The following is a 16,954-nucleotide window of genomic DNA, read 5'->3' on the forward strand; positions in this document are numbered from 1 at the left end:
CAATTAACAAACTTCCCTTGCATGAATATATAAACCTTAAAGCATTTTATTTCATTTTCAGTCACATTCTTTGAAATCATTTAACCTTCACTGCATCTGCAGGTTCCTTCCCCTCCAGGATCTGCATGAAAGACAAACAATAACATTATAGATAATTAACCCTTCCTCCCCAAAGTTTACAGGTAAAGCCTTACTAATATACTTAATAATATACTAATAAAGCTAAAGACTCAAATGGAAGGATAGCTTAGCACTGTGATAGGGCCCAGAGGATCCCAAAACCCAGCAGCAATAGAAATTCGCCAAGACAAATAGTTACTTAAACAAAAGTTACCTCTAATTTTCTTTAAACATAAAAACAGGATCAAACTTTAACTTATTAACATTAACTTAACTTAACCCCATCCTAATTATAAATGCACATTACGTAATGGGCATGTAAGTTCAGAAAAGTTCTTTGATTCACAGTCCAATCTCATTTCTCACTCCTCCACGTTCACTGGCTGTAGGCAATTCTTATACTGTGCACAGAATTTAACATTTATGAATCTTCACCAGGCTTTGGTGCTTGAAAGGTAAATGGTTACTGCTCATGAAGGTTCTTGTTGGTTTTCAGAGAGAGATTTGTTGCTAGTTGGACACACACAAACTAATTCTTTCCGATCATCCACTTTAGTGTCTTGCAGAAGAAACTTGGCCCATCAGGGTTTTCCCTTTCTTTTAGAGTTCCTTTTCTGTTTCCCTTATCTCGGGTGAAACATTATACGGCCAGTCATCTCCTCTTGTATAGACAACAAGGGCTCAGAACTCACAATCTTCAAAATGGGGTTTCAAACAATCTTCCAAAAACCACAGCAGAAAACCAACACTCTCTCTCGCTCTAGAGAAAACAAACCTGTTTGACTCTCTCTGCTTGCAAAACCGCATGTCCTTCCTAAAACAGCACACTCCACCAAAACTGATTGCTGACTCCCAAAATCAATTCATGAGAGATCTTATCAGTTTCCTGAGATGGGCCCTTCCATTTGCACCTCATTGTGAAAATCTCAGCACAGGAGTCTATTGTCTTTGTAGACTTGTAGGCATCGCCTTATGCATAAATCTTGCATTTTAAAATGAAATCCGTTTTGAAGTGTTTGTATCTTTTTGTGACCTAACTAATACACCATAATCTATCTTCCAAAAACATATCTATGCAAAATATAAAATATTACATAATCTGTCACAGCACCAATTCATTTGCAATAGATACAGGATATTATGTCTTGCTTGAGGTTAGAGAAAATTAGATAAAGTATTAAAGAGATCAAGGTTGAATTTAAAAAGATATGGGGCCCATTTATAGACTACTATCATAATTTGAATACTAGGCAGGGTGCTCTGGGGGTTTGCTGTCCGACAACCGGGAACCGAGACTCGATTTTTTACATAATATTCGCTGGTGACCATGTTTAGTGAGAGGGGTAGAATTAGAACAGGTTATTTTCCTTCTTTGCTTCCTTTATAAAGAAAAAAATATAAAAAAAGAAAAAGAATATACAAATAATAATTAAAAAAATAAAGATAAAGATGCTTACTAGGCAGAGATAAGGAGACACTTTAAGAGGGTCACCCGAACGGCAAGCAACATCAACCAACTCTTCATTCTCGGTGACACTCGCTCTGCAGGCTTAATATTTGCTCCCAACTTCACCAAATCTTTGTGTGTTACTTCAGAGAACATTTACTTTCACAATTTAAATTTTTTATTTATATTTGTATTTATTTTAATGTTTTAAAATGTTCCTTTTTTTGCTGGTTGTTTAAATTCCAGATAACCAGCCATCAATTGCCATCAAGTCAGATATTCAATGACTATCCTCCACATAGCTCTGGTGAAGATTAGGACTTTGGTCCTTCTTGCTGCTTGGCCTCAGATAAGCCCAAATTGGCTTGACCAGTCATCTTCGGACACACTGCATCCAATCTTAAAGTGACTAATGGTGTCAAGGTCCTCATTGATGACGATGGATGAACGATGACTAAAATATATATATAGGTTCCAACTTTCACTGTCTGTAAGAGCAGCAGAAAGAGCATTTTCTCCTCAATGAAGTCTTCCTGAAATACTTGTTAAGTTTTCTTTATTGTAAATATGTTCTGAGTAATGTGTGCTGTAGTACAGCTGATGCACATCACGCAGTCTTTATAATGAGGAACCACTGTGGTGTGTTTTTATATTTGTTTTAGTTTGTAAAAAGCTTTCAGCAAAAAAAATCTACATATCTGACAGTCGTTATACAGGGCTTGAAGTTGAAGCTGACTGTGTGAATTCTGAACTATCAACAGTGAGAAATGCTTGACAAGTATTTACAAAGAACATCCAGGATCTGGGAATCGACACAGTGGGTGGCATTTCCATTTCTCAGCACACTAATTGGACAACCTCACTCTGGAAACTATGAAGATGTTTGCAGGTATGGAGGTACGAAATGGGAACAGCCTGTTTTGCAGTGATGAGCTCCTCCCCTCTGGGGAGATTATCATAGAATCAGGTTAGAGGCAAGGCCTCACCACTTACTTAAATGAATGGTTAAAGATCATAATCTTGGTGTGATGCCAAAGTTCATTCTTTCTCAAGGACTTGCCATGCCCCCTTTTATAAAATCTCAAAAATCTGCACAGACATTTTATGCCATGCAAAAATTCTCTTGTCCCCTTGCTTGTCAAAGATCTGCAAGACTCTTTATAACATGCAGTCTAAGACATAACCTGACTATCATTGCATTCTATAACGGAAAAATGAATAAAAGGAGAGGAAAGTAGAATTTGATGAAAAGAAGATAATTAAAATTTTATATGATAGAAGCATTTGTGACAGGAGACTCAAAGAAGAGGATATTGGCCCATCTTAATTTTATACTCAATAGACCTCACAATAAATGACCAAATTCTGTTCATCTTCTTAATTCCTTGTAGTTCCTGCATACTAGCCTTTTTCTGAATTATGTACAAGGGCACCCAGTTCCCTCTCTCCATCTCTATGTTCTGTAGTCTCACATTATTTTGGTAATGTCTTCAAGCTTACGATGTGAGAACAGACATGTGCACATGTGTATGGTATGGTATGATGTGTGTGCATATTCCATAGTGTGTGTATATTTTATATATATATATATATATATATATATATATATATCTGTTGTCTATCTCGTTGTCGATCCTTGCATCTGATGAAATGGTGAAGCTGAGATAGGTAAACTGGTTGACTGTTTTGAGTTTTGTGTGCCCGATGGAGATGTGGGGGGGCTGGTAGTCATGGTGGGGAGCTGGCTGATGGAGGACCTCAGTTTTCTTCAGGCTGACTTCCAGGCCAAATATTTTGGCAGTTTCCGCAAAACAGGACGTCAAGTGCTGAAGAGCTGGTTCTGAATGGGCAACTAAAGTGGCATCGTCTGCAAAGAGTAGTTCACGGACAAGTTACTCTTGTGTCTTGCTGTGAGCTTGCAGGCGCCTCAGATTGAAGAGACTGCCATTCGTGTGGTACCGGATGTAAACAGCGTCTTTATTGTTGAGGTCTTTCATGGCTTGTTTCAGCATCATGCTGAAGAAGATTGAAAAGAAGGTTGGTGCGAGAACGCAGCCTTGCTTCATGCCATTGTTAATGGAGAAGGGTTCAGAGAGCTCATTGCTGTATCTGACCCGACCTTGTTGGTTTTCGTGCAGTTGGAAGACTACACAAAATAGTCTGGAAAAACAACCAACTGAAAAACCTCACAAAGATTAGCGTATACAGAGCTGTTGTCATACCCACACTCCTGTTCGGCTCCGAATTATGGGTCCTCTACCGGCATCACCTATGGCTCCTAGAACGCTTCCACCAGCGTTGTCTCCGCTCCATCCTCAACATTCATTGGAGCGACTTCATCCCTAACATCGAAGTACTCAAGATGGCAGAGGCCGACAGCATCGAATCCACGCTGCTGAAGATCCAACTGCGCTGGGTAGGTCACATCTCCAGAATGGAGGACCATCGCCTTCCCAAGATCATGTTATATGGCGAGCTCTCCACTGGCCACCATGACAGAGGTGCACCAAAGAAGAGGTACAAAGACTGCCTAAAGAAATATCTTGGTGCCTGCCACATTGACCACCGCCAGTGGGCTGATATCGCCTCAAACCGTGCATCTTGGCGCCTCACAGTTCGGCGGGCAGCAACCTCCTTTGAAGAAGACCGCAGAGCCCACCTCACTGACAAAAGACAAAGGAGGAAAAACCCAACACCCAACCCCAACCAACCAATTTTCCCCTGCAACCGCTGCAACTGTGTCTGCCTGTCCCGCATTGGACTTGTCAGCCACAAATGAGCCTGCAGCTGACGTGGACATTTACCCCTCCATAAATCTTCGTCCGTGAAGGCAAGCCAAAGAAAGAAAAAAAAAAATAAAATATATATATATATATATATATATATATAAATAATCTCCACTATGCATTTCTTTTAATAGAGACTGCTATTAGTGATCCAAAGCAAGGACCTCAGTTGAAACTTTATTTCTTATCCTAAAATAATATTTCTGTTGAACACCTGTCCAAGATCAGCTAACTCCACACACAAAGGAAATGAATTGAGAATTTCTGTAACCTGTATGGTCCAGTTATCTTGTTGTACATCCATTCGAACCATTGCAGTGGTGGTTTCATGGCTGGCCAAGACAGATTTTATTTTGTTCTCTCTAGGAAGATGCAACTGTTTAGGATATTTTGGAGCATTCTCCACAGCTAATTGAGTTGTATGACTGTATGAGGATAAGAAATAGGAGCAGTATTTGGGTCCTCACACCTTCTATACCATCAGTAAAATCTTGTCTGCACTTTCACAGACTTTTCCATGCTTAATATAGCTCCCTTTATATTCATACATTTCCTTCTTAACTCCACTCAGCAGTTGAGTCTACACAGCCCTTTTGAGAATATTCCAATGCCTTATTCTTAGATTGTAGCACCTCATCTAGCCCAAACATCAGGCCTAACTCTATTCTTACAAGGCCTATAAGAATTTTGGCTGTTTACATTAGATTGCATTGGCATTGCAAAGGGCCTGCCTTTTCTTTGCAATATTCACAAGCTTGGGACATCCCAGAAAATCTTATAGCCAATGAAGTACCTTTGAAAAGTCAGGTACAGAGCCAGATTTATTTTACTCCCAGTCTTAACCTTGCTGAGAAAATTTCAGAATTTGGAAATTGGATGCTTTCAACAAATAAATGACAGATAATTGCAGGCACTGAGATAGTTCCAACATCAAAAGCACAGCACTGTATCTCATTTAGAGCAGCTAACAGGAGCCAATAAATCCAAGCATTAGCAAAGCTAAAATAAAATGCTGACGTAAATTAAGTCTATCTCTCTAGTGTGTTCCCAAAAATCAAAAGGCAGCAGATGCAACTTCCTGCCATCACAAACTGTAGCTGTGGTATAACCATAGTTGGGAATCTGGCTACCACCAGCCCAAATACTTCCTTTATAGTTCACATCTTCATCTCACTGGCATAGCATCTTGGATCTCCTAACCTAAAACTACCATGGGAGCATCTTCACCAGTAAACTATTCAAGTGAAAGAAACACCTACACTCTCTCAGTGGCAAGGAGAAAGAACAATAAATGGCATCTACATAACTGACGCCCACAGCCTAAAAATTATTTTTAAAGAATTTCAGAATCAATACATTTAACCTTAAGAGTGTTGTCAAGAACGATGAGTTGCTTTTTCTTGGAATGTATGTTTATGCTTAATGATATTTGTTGATGCAGCTATTCATTTGAAAAGTGCTGCTGTGAGTCCCTGTGAGGTATAACCAGACAAGTACAGCATCAAAAACAGGCTTGGATTTTTTCATCTTTCAAGTGCAATAAAGCAACAAAATTACACAAGATACTACAGTCAGCTATTAAACAAATGGCTGGTTGATCTGTTTCAGATAATGAGAGGTTTGATGGACAAATGTTGTCCAGGCACCTCCAGAATGGCTGCCTTTCTACAGAGGAGCACTTGTATCCAACTAAAGTGCCAGAGTGGTTGCTATCTTTCATTGAGAGCAGCATCTCCAATACTAGTTCCATCCAAAGTACAACCCAATTATGCACTTAAAGCTTGGTACAGGTCTTTGGCTAATAGCCTTCCGACTGAAAGATAAAAGTGCTGCTAGCAAGATCAAATGTCATGTAAGCAGCAAGTCAGATGCAAGAGTGGAAGATGCGATGCAATGGCTTTGGGGTAGATGTTGCAGGGGAAAGGAATGAGAAGAAAAATGGATGGAAATTATTCTGTTCTCTTTTTTATTGGGAAGCTGAACTTTGGTGACTTCATCTGGGGATTTGTGCACAAAAATAAACATAATTACCTTGACCGAAACAAGAATAATAGGGTTTCAAAATTCACCTTCGCTCGACAGAAATAAACCAACATTTGGGAAGCACTTCACAGTAATTTAGCAGACTGTTAAGATGACTTAATTCACACATTTTTACTAATTACCATTGTGATCCAGTGAATGTCACCAGTAGCAATTTTCCTCCACTAAGAGATAAAACAGGCAGAGAATTGATATCCCCATCTCTTTGATGTAGGCTTGTGCATCCTTTATGTTGAGTTATTAAGAGAATGAAACTCAAGTGCATAAATTAAATATTACCTTGGCATTTTGATTTGTATCCTATATTTTTTTAAAAACTTTGATTGCAAGTATCGCAAGAGAAAAGCCATTCCAAAATCTTATCTTAATACATCAGTTTAAATGAATTACCTGCTGAAATCAAAGCTTATGTGGGCTATTTTTGCAGTTATTTTCATTAATGGTTTAGATTTTTTTTTCAAAAAATAAGCAGGAAGCCTAACACGATTCTCAAAGCACATATATACTGCTCAGTCTCTTCCTTTGTATTATGACTAATTAATATGTAAATCATAGATGCTTGTCGCAGATAGTCTAAATATGTCCTGTACACATCAAAGCAGAGCTTTTCCCTTGGTATCAAGGAAATAAAATGTCACCTGAAAGGTTGAAATGCAAGCAAATTAAAATCAACAACTGCTGATTGCAACTCTGGACCACTGAGAGGATGTCACCAGGGCAACTAGTGAGTGTGAACCTGAGCCTTTCAAAATATGCCAGACAAGGTATAAGCTGCTTTGATCAAACTGGCACTGTCATAGCTTGAACACGAGAAACTGGTACCCATGAGTCAACTAATGGCAAGTAAACTGCTAAGCCTGCTGCCTTCTCTCAGTGACAGATTTATTGAACCCATTCACTCCCGGATAAAGTGAGATCCACAGATCGAAAAACAGAGCTGTGGGAGTGTAAATGCCAGAAGCTGTGAAAGACACCTGCTCTCCAGAAGGCTAACCCATCAAAGATGAATTCAAGATTTTAAGCAGGACTAAAATAGCTGATGTATGTTAATTCTTTATACATCAAGTATTTTTGAGAGAGCCTGATATTTATGGTCATTACCTCCTAATACCTGTCCACTGTCTCATAACAAGGCTACAACACAGATATGGAAATCTGGCTCAGGCATACTGGATATCAAATGCATCAAACTGTGATCACATAGAGCATAGAAAATATAAAGTCTGTTGCAGCATGGAATTGTGATCCTCCGTGTAAGAGGATAATGCTGATTTTGGAAATCGAACTGGATGTCAGGCTAATATCATGAACATCTAAAATTAAATTTAGGAAAATATACTTAAGAACAGTTACAATGTATAATTTTCAAAATGATCATCTATCAGATTCATATATAAATGAAAATAATTAATCATAAATCTCAGCCATTATTTTATTTCAATGCATGTGATAATTTAAAAACAATAATTCTTCATTATTAACCATTTCAGTTTGTTTGATGAATTATTGCCAGGGTTCACTACTAATAATCCAGAAATGAAAATCTGAAGAATCAAATTGAAGGTGATCTGGAGTCTCAGACATACTTCTGTATGAGTTTGCTGGTGTTTATCAAGTACTCTAAGGAGAAACAAGGTTGATGGGGGGTGGGGGGGGGGGGGGGGTGGGGGGGCGGTGGAGGTGTTGAATATGAGGAATTTGATGGGTACACTCAAGACAAGATTCAGCCATGTTCCAACTAAATGACTGAATAAAGTCATAAAGTAACTTGGCTTATTCTTGTCCTCTATCTGTTCCTCTGTGTCAGTCAGTGCATTATACTGACATAATATATAGAGGCATACTGATAAACCCGGCTGAGTGAAAGCTTCAGTGCTATCAGTGGCATTGATAGCTCAGTGGCCAGAACACTGAACTATCAGAGTTCATTCCTTCCTCACTGGAGCCTCATTTCTGTGGGGGGCGCTGGACAAAGTGGCGACACTCTTTCTTCCTTACGATAGACAAGGTTTAAGAATTTCATGTATGTTACATTCTAAATGTAGTATTACCTAACAATTTTGGACCTTTACATTTAAGTAAGGGATAAGGATAGAAATCAGTGGCAAACTTGCTTTTTTATAGCATCTTTAATTATAGGACATCCCAAGGCATTTGAAAAAGATTAAATGCTTTTCTTAAAATGTATATAATCTAGCACTAGATCATCTTCAATGATCACCAGTTTGAAGAACTTGAATTTATCACGAACTCTCCAGTCAATGTGAGCCAGCTTCTCTGAAATTAACATGGATTTCTGGTTTGATTTCACAAACCATCCCCAAGAGCTTTTGTAGAACTTTCTCACTGTTCTGCTCATGGTTACTTATGAGCCCATTGATCCTTGCTCTAGTTTGTTCATCCACATGGGCCAAAAGATTACCTTGCGATCCCATGATCTAGGAAAAAGCAGAGAGAGGTTTACAGTAAACAGAAGATCACATAACTGGGACTGTCTTTTTAAACATTTTGGAAACACTTCAAGGCATTGCAACATTTATAGTGCAAGATTTTGTTTGTTCTTCTCTGATTTTCTCTCCTTCTTTTACTGATCTCCTGAGTGTCTGGGAACAAGATGCTCTTGGGACCAAAGTTTCTCTACTGTCTCTCAGTAGATGGCTTTTATAATCCCATATATTTTGAGCTAGCAAAGGAATTGATGGAGTGTCATCATACAGTTAGGTCCAATGAAGTCATTTCCACTTTGCATCTACTCTAGCACAGGTGTAGCCATGTATGCACTGACTGATAATGTTGCCTTGGCCAAGCAGTGCAGGAGTTCTGCTTTAATGCATTTATCAAATATTAGATGGATGTGTGCTTTAATGAATACACTAAATGACAAGTGCAAATGTAAGATAGGGTCTTTGCTGATTAGTCTGCTCCAGGACCAATTTTCACTGTTCTTTAAACAGATGCACAATCAAATCAATGTCCTTTCATTCCACCTAAATTTTGTCAGTGAACTACTATGATGCCAGCAGGTGTTGAACAGAACCTATCCAATCATGTGATGGGAAGACACACAGAGGCATCCAGTGTAAATTGAGTGATTCTTTAAAGTAGAGATAATAATTGGGTTCTTTTGTGCAAAAATCATATTGCTGAATTAGAGATGTTTTATTGGATTGGTCTGTTGTGCAAAGATAAAGAGGGAATACAATCAACTTTTGGTATTTCTGTTCTCTCCAATTCCATCATCCTACCCCACCCCAAGAAGTAATGTGCAGGCATAGGCTGATAAATGACAATACATCACATCCCAGCAACCCTAATCTTAAAGGAAATAAGTGTTGCAATGAACAAGGACATTTAATAGATCCCTTAACAACTGTCGTAACTAACAGGTTCATTTTTGAGTTATGAGTCTCGCCAAAGTGATGTGTTGGTGATGTGTTAAAGCCTGTCCTCTGTCACGATTTTGAGCCTTAATATAAATTTGCTCAAAACAACCAATTTATTTCAAATCAAATTAAAATATTCTGTTATTTTGTCTAAATGAATAGCGACATTCAGCACTGAAATAAACTTATTAGCTCCCACCTTTGTAATTGTGGCCTGGCACCTATTTCACAGGGTGCTGGTTATAATATTATAATGGTGAACATAACCATCTCCAGTTTAACCACCCATTTTTGACAATACCCTCCCTAAGACCCCACCAATAAAATCCCATGACCCTTCTTTCACCAGAAACTCACCTAAACTAGTCATATCAGTACCACTGTCACAGGAGCAGGGCAGAAGCTGGGAGTCCTGCAAAGCAGGATCACTTCTTGACACTCCAAAATCTTCCCACATTTTGGAAACGGCAAAATGCTTTCCAATTGCCTGAATCAATGCAGCTTCCATGCAACACTCTGAACACTCGCCCAATTCAGTTACTCATGACCTTGACTTACTCATGACCTTGACTTACTCATGGTCCTGCAGATTTCCCTCCAAGATGCAGTTCATTCTGACTTAAAAATATGAGGTTCCTTCACCATTGCTGACTCTGTGGTCTGAAAACTTCCAGTCCAATAGTATCATGGATGTACATTCATGAGAAGGATTGAAGCAGTTTGAAGAAGATGGCTCAGCAGGTGCTTCCCAGGGGCAATTAGAAAGGAGTAATAAACGTTGGCCCTGCTAACGATGCCTGACAAATAAATGCACCTGACCAGCTCACTGAACATGCAGCATTTGCTAGTGTTTTAATGTTTATGCACCAGTAAGGACTAGAAATGTGGCCACAGTCAGGGATTGTCCCTGTGAAATAGGTGCCAGGCCACAATTACAAAGGTGGGAGCTAATAAGTTTATTTCAGTGCAGAATGTTGCTATTCATTTAGACAAAATAACAGAATATTTTAATTTGATTTGAAATAAATTGGATGTTTTGAGCAAATTTATATTAAGGCTCAAAATCATGACAGACAGGCTTTAACACATCACCAACACATCACTTTGGCAAGACTCATAACTCAAAAATGAACCTGTTAGTTATGACAGTTGTTAAGGGATCTATTAAATGTCCTTGTTCATTGCAACACTTATTTCCTTTAAGATTAGGGTTGCTGGGATGTGATGTATTGCCATTGATTCAAACAAAGTGATTCATTTCTCTCAGTTTTACAGGAGAAGAAACAATTAAACAAGTTTTGTTTACATTATACAGACCGAGTCCTGTTTTTGTCTAAACTCTCTCTCCCTTTGCAGGCGATATTGATCGATCTCTGTTTGAGCCTCATCCTTTGCTTGTTTCAGTCGTCTTCCCTTCCCTAGAAGTAATGAACACAAATAAAATACCAGATAAAGGTTTCAGTCCAATTGAACCACCAGTCTAATAAATAGAAAACAACAAGGGGATCGTGGATTCCAATTCAGAAGGAAATTTGACTGATTAATATGGTTCCTGTAAGTTACACTGCCTTATACGGGAATAATTCCTTTTTGATGATTTATTGATTTTTTTTTCATGGATTCCTTCCTTGTGTACATGATATTCATTAGGTCTCACAGCACAAAATTTAATTATAGAGGACAGTTGCCTTTTTAAAAAAATCCGATTTCTCATTGCAGTTCTGAGCTGCAGCCTGATGTCTGGTGATGTAATCTGATGCCTTCTTTATGAACATGGCCGGTATATCATTTGGAGTGCACTTCAAAAACCTCGGTGGGAAGCAGCCTCTGTCAGATAAGTGCAGCCCATCATTCTGGGAGGTCTTACATTGATTTTTTTTCAGACTACTGCTTCAGTCTCATGACCCAGGGCAAGGTAAGCAGGTCCTTTGCTCCTCGTCTTTTTCATATGATGTCTCGCTAACTCTGGAAAAACTGCCATGGATTGTGTTGTCTGCTTCATGGGGGTCTCGCCAGATCTTCTGGGAATTGAGGGATGTGATGATTTACCTAGAAAATAGCAAGGAAATGGAAGATCTGCCTCAACCTTGAGAGGATAGCAGAGCAGAATTGAGGCCTGAGAATCCTACCCCTACTCCTATTTCTCTTGATTCTTGTCTTAATTCAAATTGATGAAGGCCTCTGAGGTTGATTTTTTTCTTTATTGTCGATAGGTTTTGATTTTTTTTAAAAAGTTTCACTTTTGGTTGGGCAGCTACTGAAAGGAAGATATTTGAAAAGGCTCTTACTTCTTCTGGGGGGATTGATCATCTCATTTGAACTCTCAGGTTCGTTTACTTCCTCCGCTTGTCTGACTTTACTGTGCATTTCTAAGTTAACAGTGGTACTGAATTAATAAGTGCCACTTGTGTCAAACCACCCGCTGTTTTCTGTCCAATGAGGTTTTGCTGTTTGCTGCCAGATATTGGTCTAAACTGATTAGTTATTAAGAAGTTAAGACAGAAATGCTGGATATAATTGGCAGATGAGGTGGATTCTATTGTGAAAGCAAACAGGAATACTGCTTTGGGTAGGTGACCTTTGTTAGAGCTCAGGAGCATTAGAAATGAAACAAGTAATCAAGTTCAGAGAAAGGGATCAGAGAGGGTCCATGATAGATTGGAAGGCTAAGGGGGATCTATATAATTTTAAATACTCTAGCAGGTCCCTTCAGAACCACTTTGTTCCAAGGAGAAACTAAGCTTTTCCCCTCATAACAGTAAATCATTTTTGGATCTTCAACAAAGCCTTTGGAAGTTTCTGGAAGTTTGGTGCTTTTTTGCTCTTTTACTCTCTGCTTTTTATAAAGCCCAGTGGCCAGTTTGCTCTTTTTAAACCGCTTCTTAACCACTCTGCCTCATTTAACCATCAATATGGCTCCCCTTCCGATAACAACCTGGAATCTTGTCTAAAGCTCTTTTCTCTGCACTTTTTTACCCTCTCGCCTTTTGGTCATCTGGGAATCTCATCTTTAATTTTCTGATCCTTCTACCTCATTGGGACTGGACCTGGAATGTGGCTGATAAATCCCCATTTCAAAAACTGCCCTCTGTTCTGTGACAGGTTTACTGGTCAAAACTCCAGCTTTCTCAACATTTGAGATGGGATTATCAATCAGTGGAATTTATCCCCTAACATTGATCAGGATACCACCTCTCACCAGTTATCTTTGAACTTCCCTTTAAATTTTGCAATTGATGTCTGCAATTGGATGCCTGTTTGCAGTCTCAGACACAATTACAGTCTGACCCATTCTCCATACTTTTTGATGTTGGGGGTCACAATTCTTAATAATTTACATGGAGCTAAACTGAAGTGAGATGGAACTACCAAATCAGAATACTAGATGACAAAAATATGGATTAAAACAAGAATGAATAAATAAACTCTTAATAGCCTTGTGAGAGTATTTAAAACTTGACTCGAAAATCTCCCCAAGATTTCCGTGAATGGGCTCATTTGGTAAAGGCAGGCAATAATGAAGGAAAAGACCAGATGGCACATGCTTTGAGTTGTAGCTGCTGCTGAGTGAATCCAGCTCAGTTAAACTGGCAGAAGGGGTGTGACAAATTGTCCTCTTTGCTCCAGGCAAGAGAAGAGGAGCAGAACCAATCCCCCTGCTGGTTTCTATCCCACTGGATACTGAAATGGTGCTGCGTGGATGTTGAGCAAGGGCAAGATTGGCTTCTGTTGTGATTTCCTTCCCTCCCGGCACCACCTTCGCTCTTCCCCAGAGCCAGATAACCTGTGAATGTTTGGTGCCCAGGCTCAGCAACATTCAGCTGGGCTCCTGGCAGCTTCTGAGGCCTGACCCCAGCAGGAGTCAATAACTTAAAAATGAGCACACAAAGTTTCATTGAGGAAGGAAAGCTTGAGGCTTTCAGGGCAATGAATAACATGACAGGGAATGCAAATTTTAAAATCAAATAGCTTCCCTGAATAATATAGAAATTAACAAAAGAAGGGAGAAATTAATGGAATAGAATTCCAGTTAGATTATATTAAAGATTCCAGAATTATTGAAACAATAGACAGATAGATGAGTGGAGAGATTATCAGATTTATTTAGAAAGAGAAACTCAGGAAGAGCAGATGGGTAAAGGATGGTTTATTGGAATAGGTGTTATAATCCCTGATGTTTCAGTATTGGCTAGATTGATCCTCTCTCAGAGAGTTAGTACAATCGGTTGCCACAATTACAATAATGGAGGATGACCACTAGGGAATATTATCCAGTATATGACACATCTTCAGCTGTGTTCCCTAGTATCATTAGGTATTTGGCCTTTTAAACACAAGAGACCATCTGCCAAGGCAGGCCCACCACAGGCTGATCAGACCTGGGTGTGTGATTCATATTCATTTCTCCTAGTGGTCATTTGGAGCCCAGATAGGATCCCTCCTTTTCAGCCAGATCCAGTGACCGCTTGTTTCATCTGATCCAGAAAGGGATTTAATTGCCTTTCTGAGAATCTGCCCCATGATTTCCACTTTCATCAGAAGCTAGGCCATGGATTTGGCAACAAATCCTCTAGAACCGACTTCAACCTGGCACACCCTCACTTTCCAGCCTCGCTCCTCTGCTTCTGTGGCAAGATGAGTAGTGTCTTCCTTTTTTGTGCCTCATACATGGAAGGAACTGTCAGCACAATAATGAAGACAATCTGCTTAGAGCTGGGCCAAAGTACCAGATCTAGTCTAAGGTTGGTGCTGGAAATTTCTGGTGGAAAGATGAGTCACTGGCCAAGGTCTATAGTCAATTTCCAGTCTCTGGTTGTCTTCAGTTAGCCTATATCTTGAAGTGAGGAGGAGTGGGTCCTGTGACTTATTTCCTCCTGGATGAAAGGTATTAGGCTTGGAAGGGTGTCTAGATTCTGCGTGTTTGACGGCAGGCATTCGAAGTTCTTCTCTTTTGGATTTTGTAAGTCCTTTAAATGGAGGTCAGTGTTGTGCTTCTGGAGAGACCTGATGTGCAGAGTGACTCCCAAATGTACAAATACAACAGAAAATGATGGGAATGTTCAGCAGGTCGGGCAACACCTAAGGAAAAAAAAGTTGGTGTTTCAAATAGAAGACCGTCAAGTGTTTCTGACAAAGGTTCTCAGAATTGAAATATTGTTTCTCCATCCTCAGATGCTATTTAATCTGCTGAGTGTTTCCAGGGTTTTCTGTTTTAATTCCGTACTTCCTGAATGTAAAGTTTATTTTGATTTTCACTGGACTGAACATGGATATATGGGACTTGCAATGTATCCAGTGCTAAACATTGACCCAGCTAAGGCTAGTGATTTCCCAGGTGTTTATGAGAGCTGAGATAATGTCAGTCACTGCAGCTTAACCTGAGCATACTGCAGACATTGCAACAGGTGACACAGCATGTTTGTTTGTTCAACGGCAGCATGGCAATAAAGAAAACTTGTCATCACTAAATTATTTCTCATCTGCGATGGCTTTCACATAGTGTGTGCAACTCTGCAGGATCAATGAACAGGCAGATCAGTGCCATGCACAAACACTTACCTTTACTCTCAAGCAATATTGAAGTAGACATTGCGGAAGATATTACATTATGGCCAGTACAAAATGCATACAAAATTTGATAAGAAAAAGTGACATAAAATTAACTGATTATGAAAATTTTATCTGTACAATTTGCAGTTTCTGATTTCTTTTTTTGTTACAAAGCTGAAGAATTTTGTATGAAGGTTTCCTTGAAACAGAGTTCTACAGCAGAGAAACAGGCCCTGCCTTCAGCCCACAATGACTAAGCTGGTCTCATTTGTGTACATTTGACCCATTTTCTTCTAAACCTTTCCTATCTATGTACCAGCCTAAACGGCTTTTAACTATTCCAAATATCCCTACTTCTACCACATCCTCCGGCAGCTTGTTCCATACACCCACTGTGTGAAGAAAGTGCTCTTCAGGTACTTTTCAAAGCTTTCTCCACTCCTTAAAGTACACCCTCCAGATTTAGATTTCACCAGCCCTGGGAAACAATAATGTTTGTGCTTCTGTTCTCCACTGCGTTGAAACTTTCTTTTATGACCTGCGTGAGTGGACAAGATTCATTCGTAGGTTTAGTTTACTCACTCTTCTTTGCCTCCTCCAACTTTTCCTTGGCTCGTTTCTCTGCCTGTAAAAGCTGATGGATTCCCTGCGAGTGACTGGTCATGTTGTCATGTGAGGCAATACACTGAGACAGTGATGATCATCTCCAAATTTATAGGGATCCTGATGACATATTGTTGCTGCAAACAAAAACAAAGGCAGCCGAGACCCATCTTGTCCCAGGTGGCCAGCTCCATACACAAGCTGCTTTTAGGTAGTTGCAGCCAGCACAATAGCTCGCTTATATTTAATGTGCCCTGTAACAAAGTAAAACAAAAGCACATTGACTGTGCAAGTAAATTTATACAGTGGATCAGTAAAAATACTAAATACCAAAGAAAAACAAAAGACAATTTTCAGGATCTTTTCACCCACTTGCCATATTTTACTCATTTTTGCTAATAAATTTTTTTTCACATTTACATTTTCCTTTAATCACATTTCATAAATGATGTAGACTTGATTTATTTCAATATTTTAAATGTACATATTAATGGTGTCCTACTCGGAACACCAAACATTTTGATGCCTCAGAAATAATTGAAAAGAAAGCCACAAGCAATTTTAGCATTTTAAATAAGAGTTTGTTTTACACAAAATTATTGAAGTCATGGGTCTAGAAATGTAATGGTACAACACTTGACTTTTGAATGATATGCAATGGAAAGCTTCAGTATGGCCGAGCATAATGAAGCAAAACTGGTAAATCCCTTCATTGCTCACACCATGATAGTTGGTCTTGTGTTTTTTTGTGGGACACACAGTGACGATTTGCACTGTCCATGCCTGGCAATTGAAGGGCTGATATGGATCACCCTGCTGCAATTTCCTGTCAACCAGTCTTAACTAAATGGCTTTAACATCGACTTCTCCAATTTTTATGAGTCCCATCCCCAGTACCTCTCCTTCCCCTATTCATATGTCTCCTTTCCTCTAGTTCTCTTTCCTTTTCCCTCTGTCTCCTACCTCTGCCCTCCTCCTTCCTCTGATCAATTCTCACCTTTCTTCTCCTGTCCTTCTAACCA

At 39.3% G+C, this 16,954-nt stretch overlaps 1 protein-coding gene across 1 annotated transcript; it reads right to left on the bottom strand.

Moving 5' to 3' along the window:
* Positions 1-7,814: 7,814 nt before the first annotated feature.
* Positions 7,815-16,024, bottom strand: LOC138763555 (V-type proton ATPase subunit G 3-like). The gene is made up of 3 exons (XM_069937883.1): positions 15,912-16,024; positions 11,097-11,197; positions 7,815-8,834 (listed from the first exon to the last, which is right to left on the bottom strand). Exons 1-3 carry the CDS (start codon positions 15,991-15,993, stop codon positions 8,655-8,657), a joined length of 363 nt encoding a protein of 120 aa, XP_069793984.1. The 5' UTR covers positions 15,994-16,024; the 3' UTR covers positions 7,815-8,654.
* Between the last annotated feature and the right edge of the window lie 930 nt (positions 16,025-16,954).

Source organism: Narcine bancroftii, chromosome 5 (assembly GCF_036971445.1).
Source record: "Narcine bancroftii isolate sNarBan1 chromosome 5, sNarBan1.hap1, whole genome shotgun sequence".
Taxonomy (NCBI): domain Eukaryota; kingdom Metazoa; phylum Chordata; class Chondrichthyes; order Torpediniformes; family Narcinidae; genus Narcine; species Narcine bancroftii.

Bases quoted from the DNA above. Each gene is read 5' to 3' on its own strand.
- LOC138763555 (XM_069937883.1), bottom strand. From the start codon at position 15,993: ATGACCAGTCACTCGCAGGGAATCCATCAGCTTTTACAGGCAGAGAAA. The intron at 11,198-15,911 runs GTGAGTAAACTA...CATTACTTCTAG, and splicing joins GTTGGAGGAGGCAAAGAAGA to GGAAGGGAAGACGACTGAAA. The intron at 8,835-11,096 runs GTCTGTATAATG...GCTTTTTCCTAG, and splicing joins TTAGACAAAAACAGGACTCG to ATCATGGGATCGCAAGGTAA.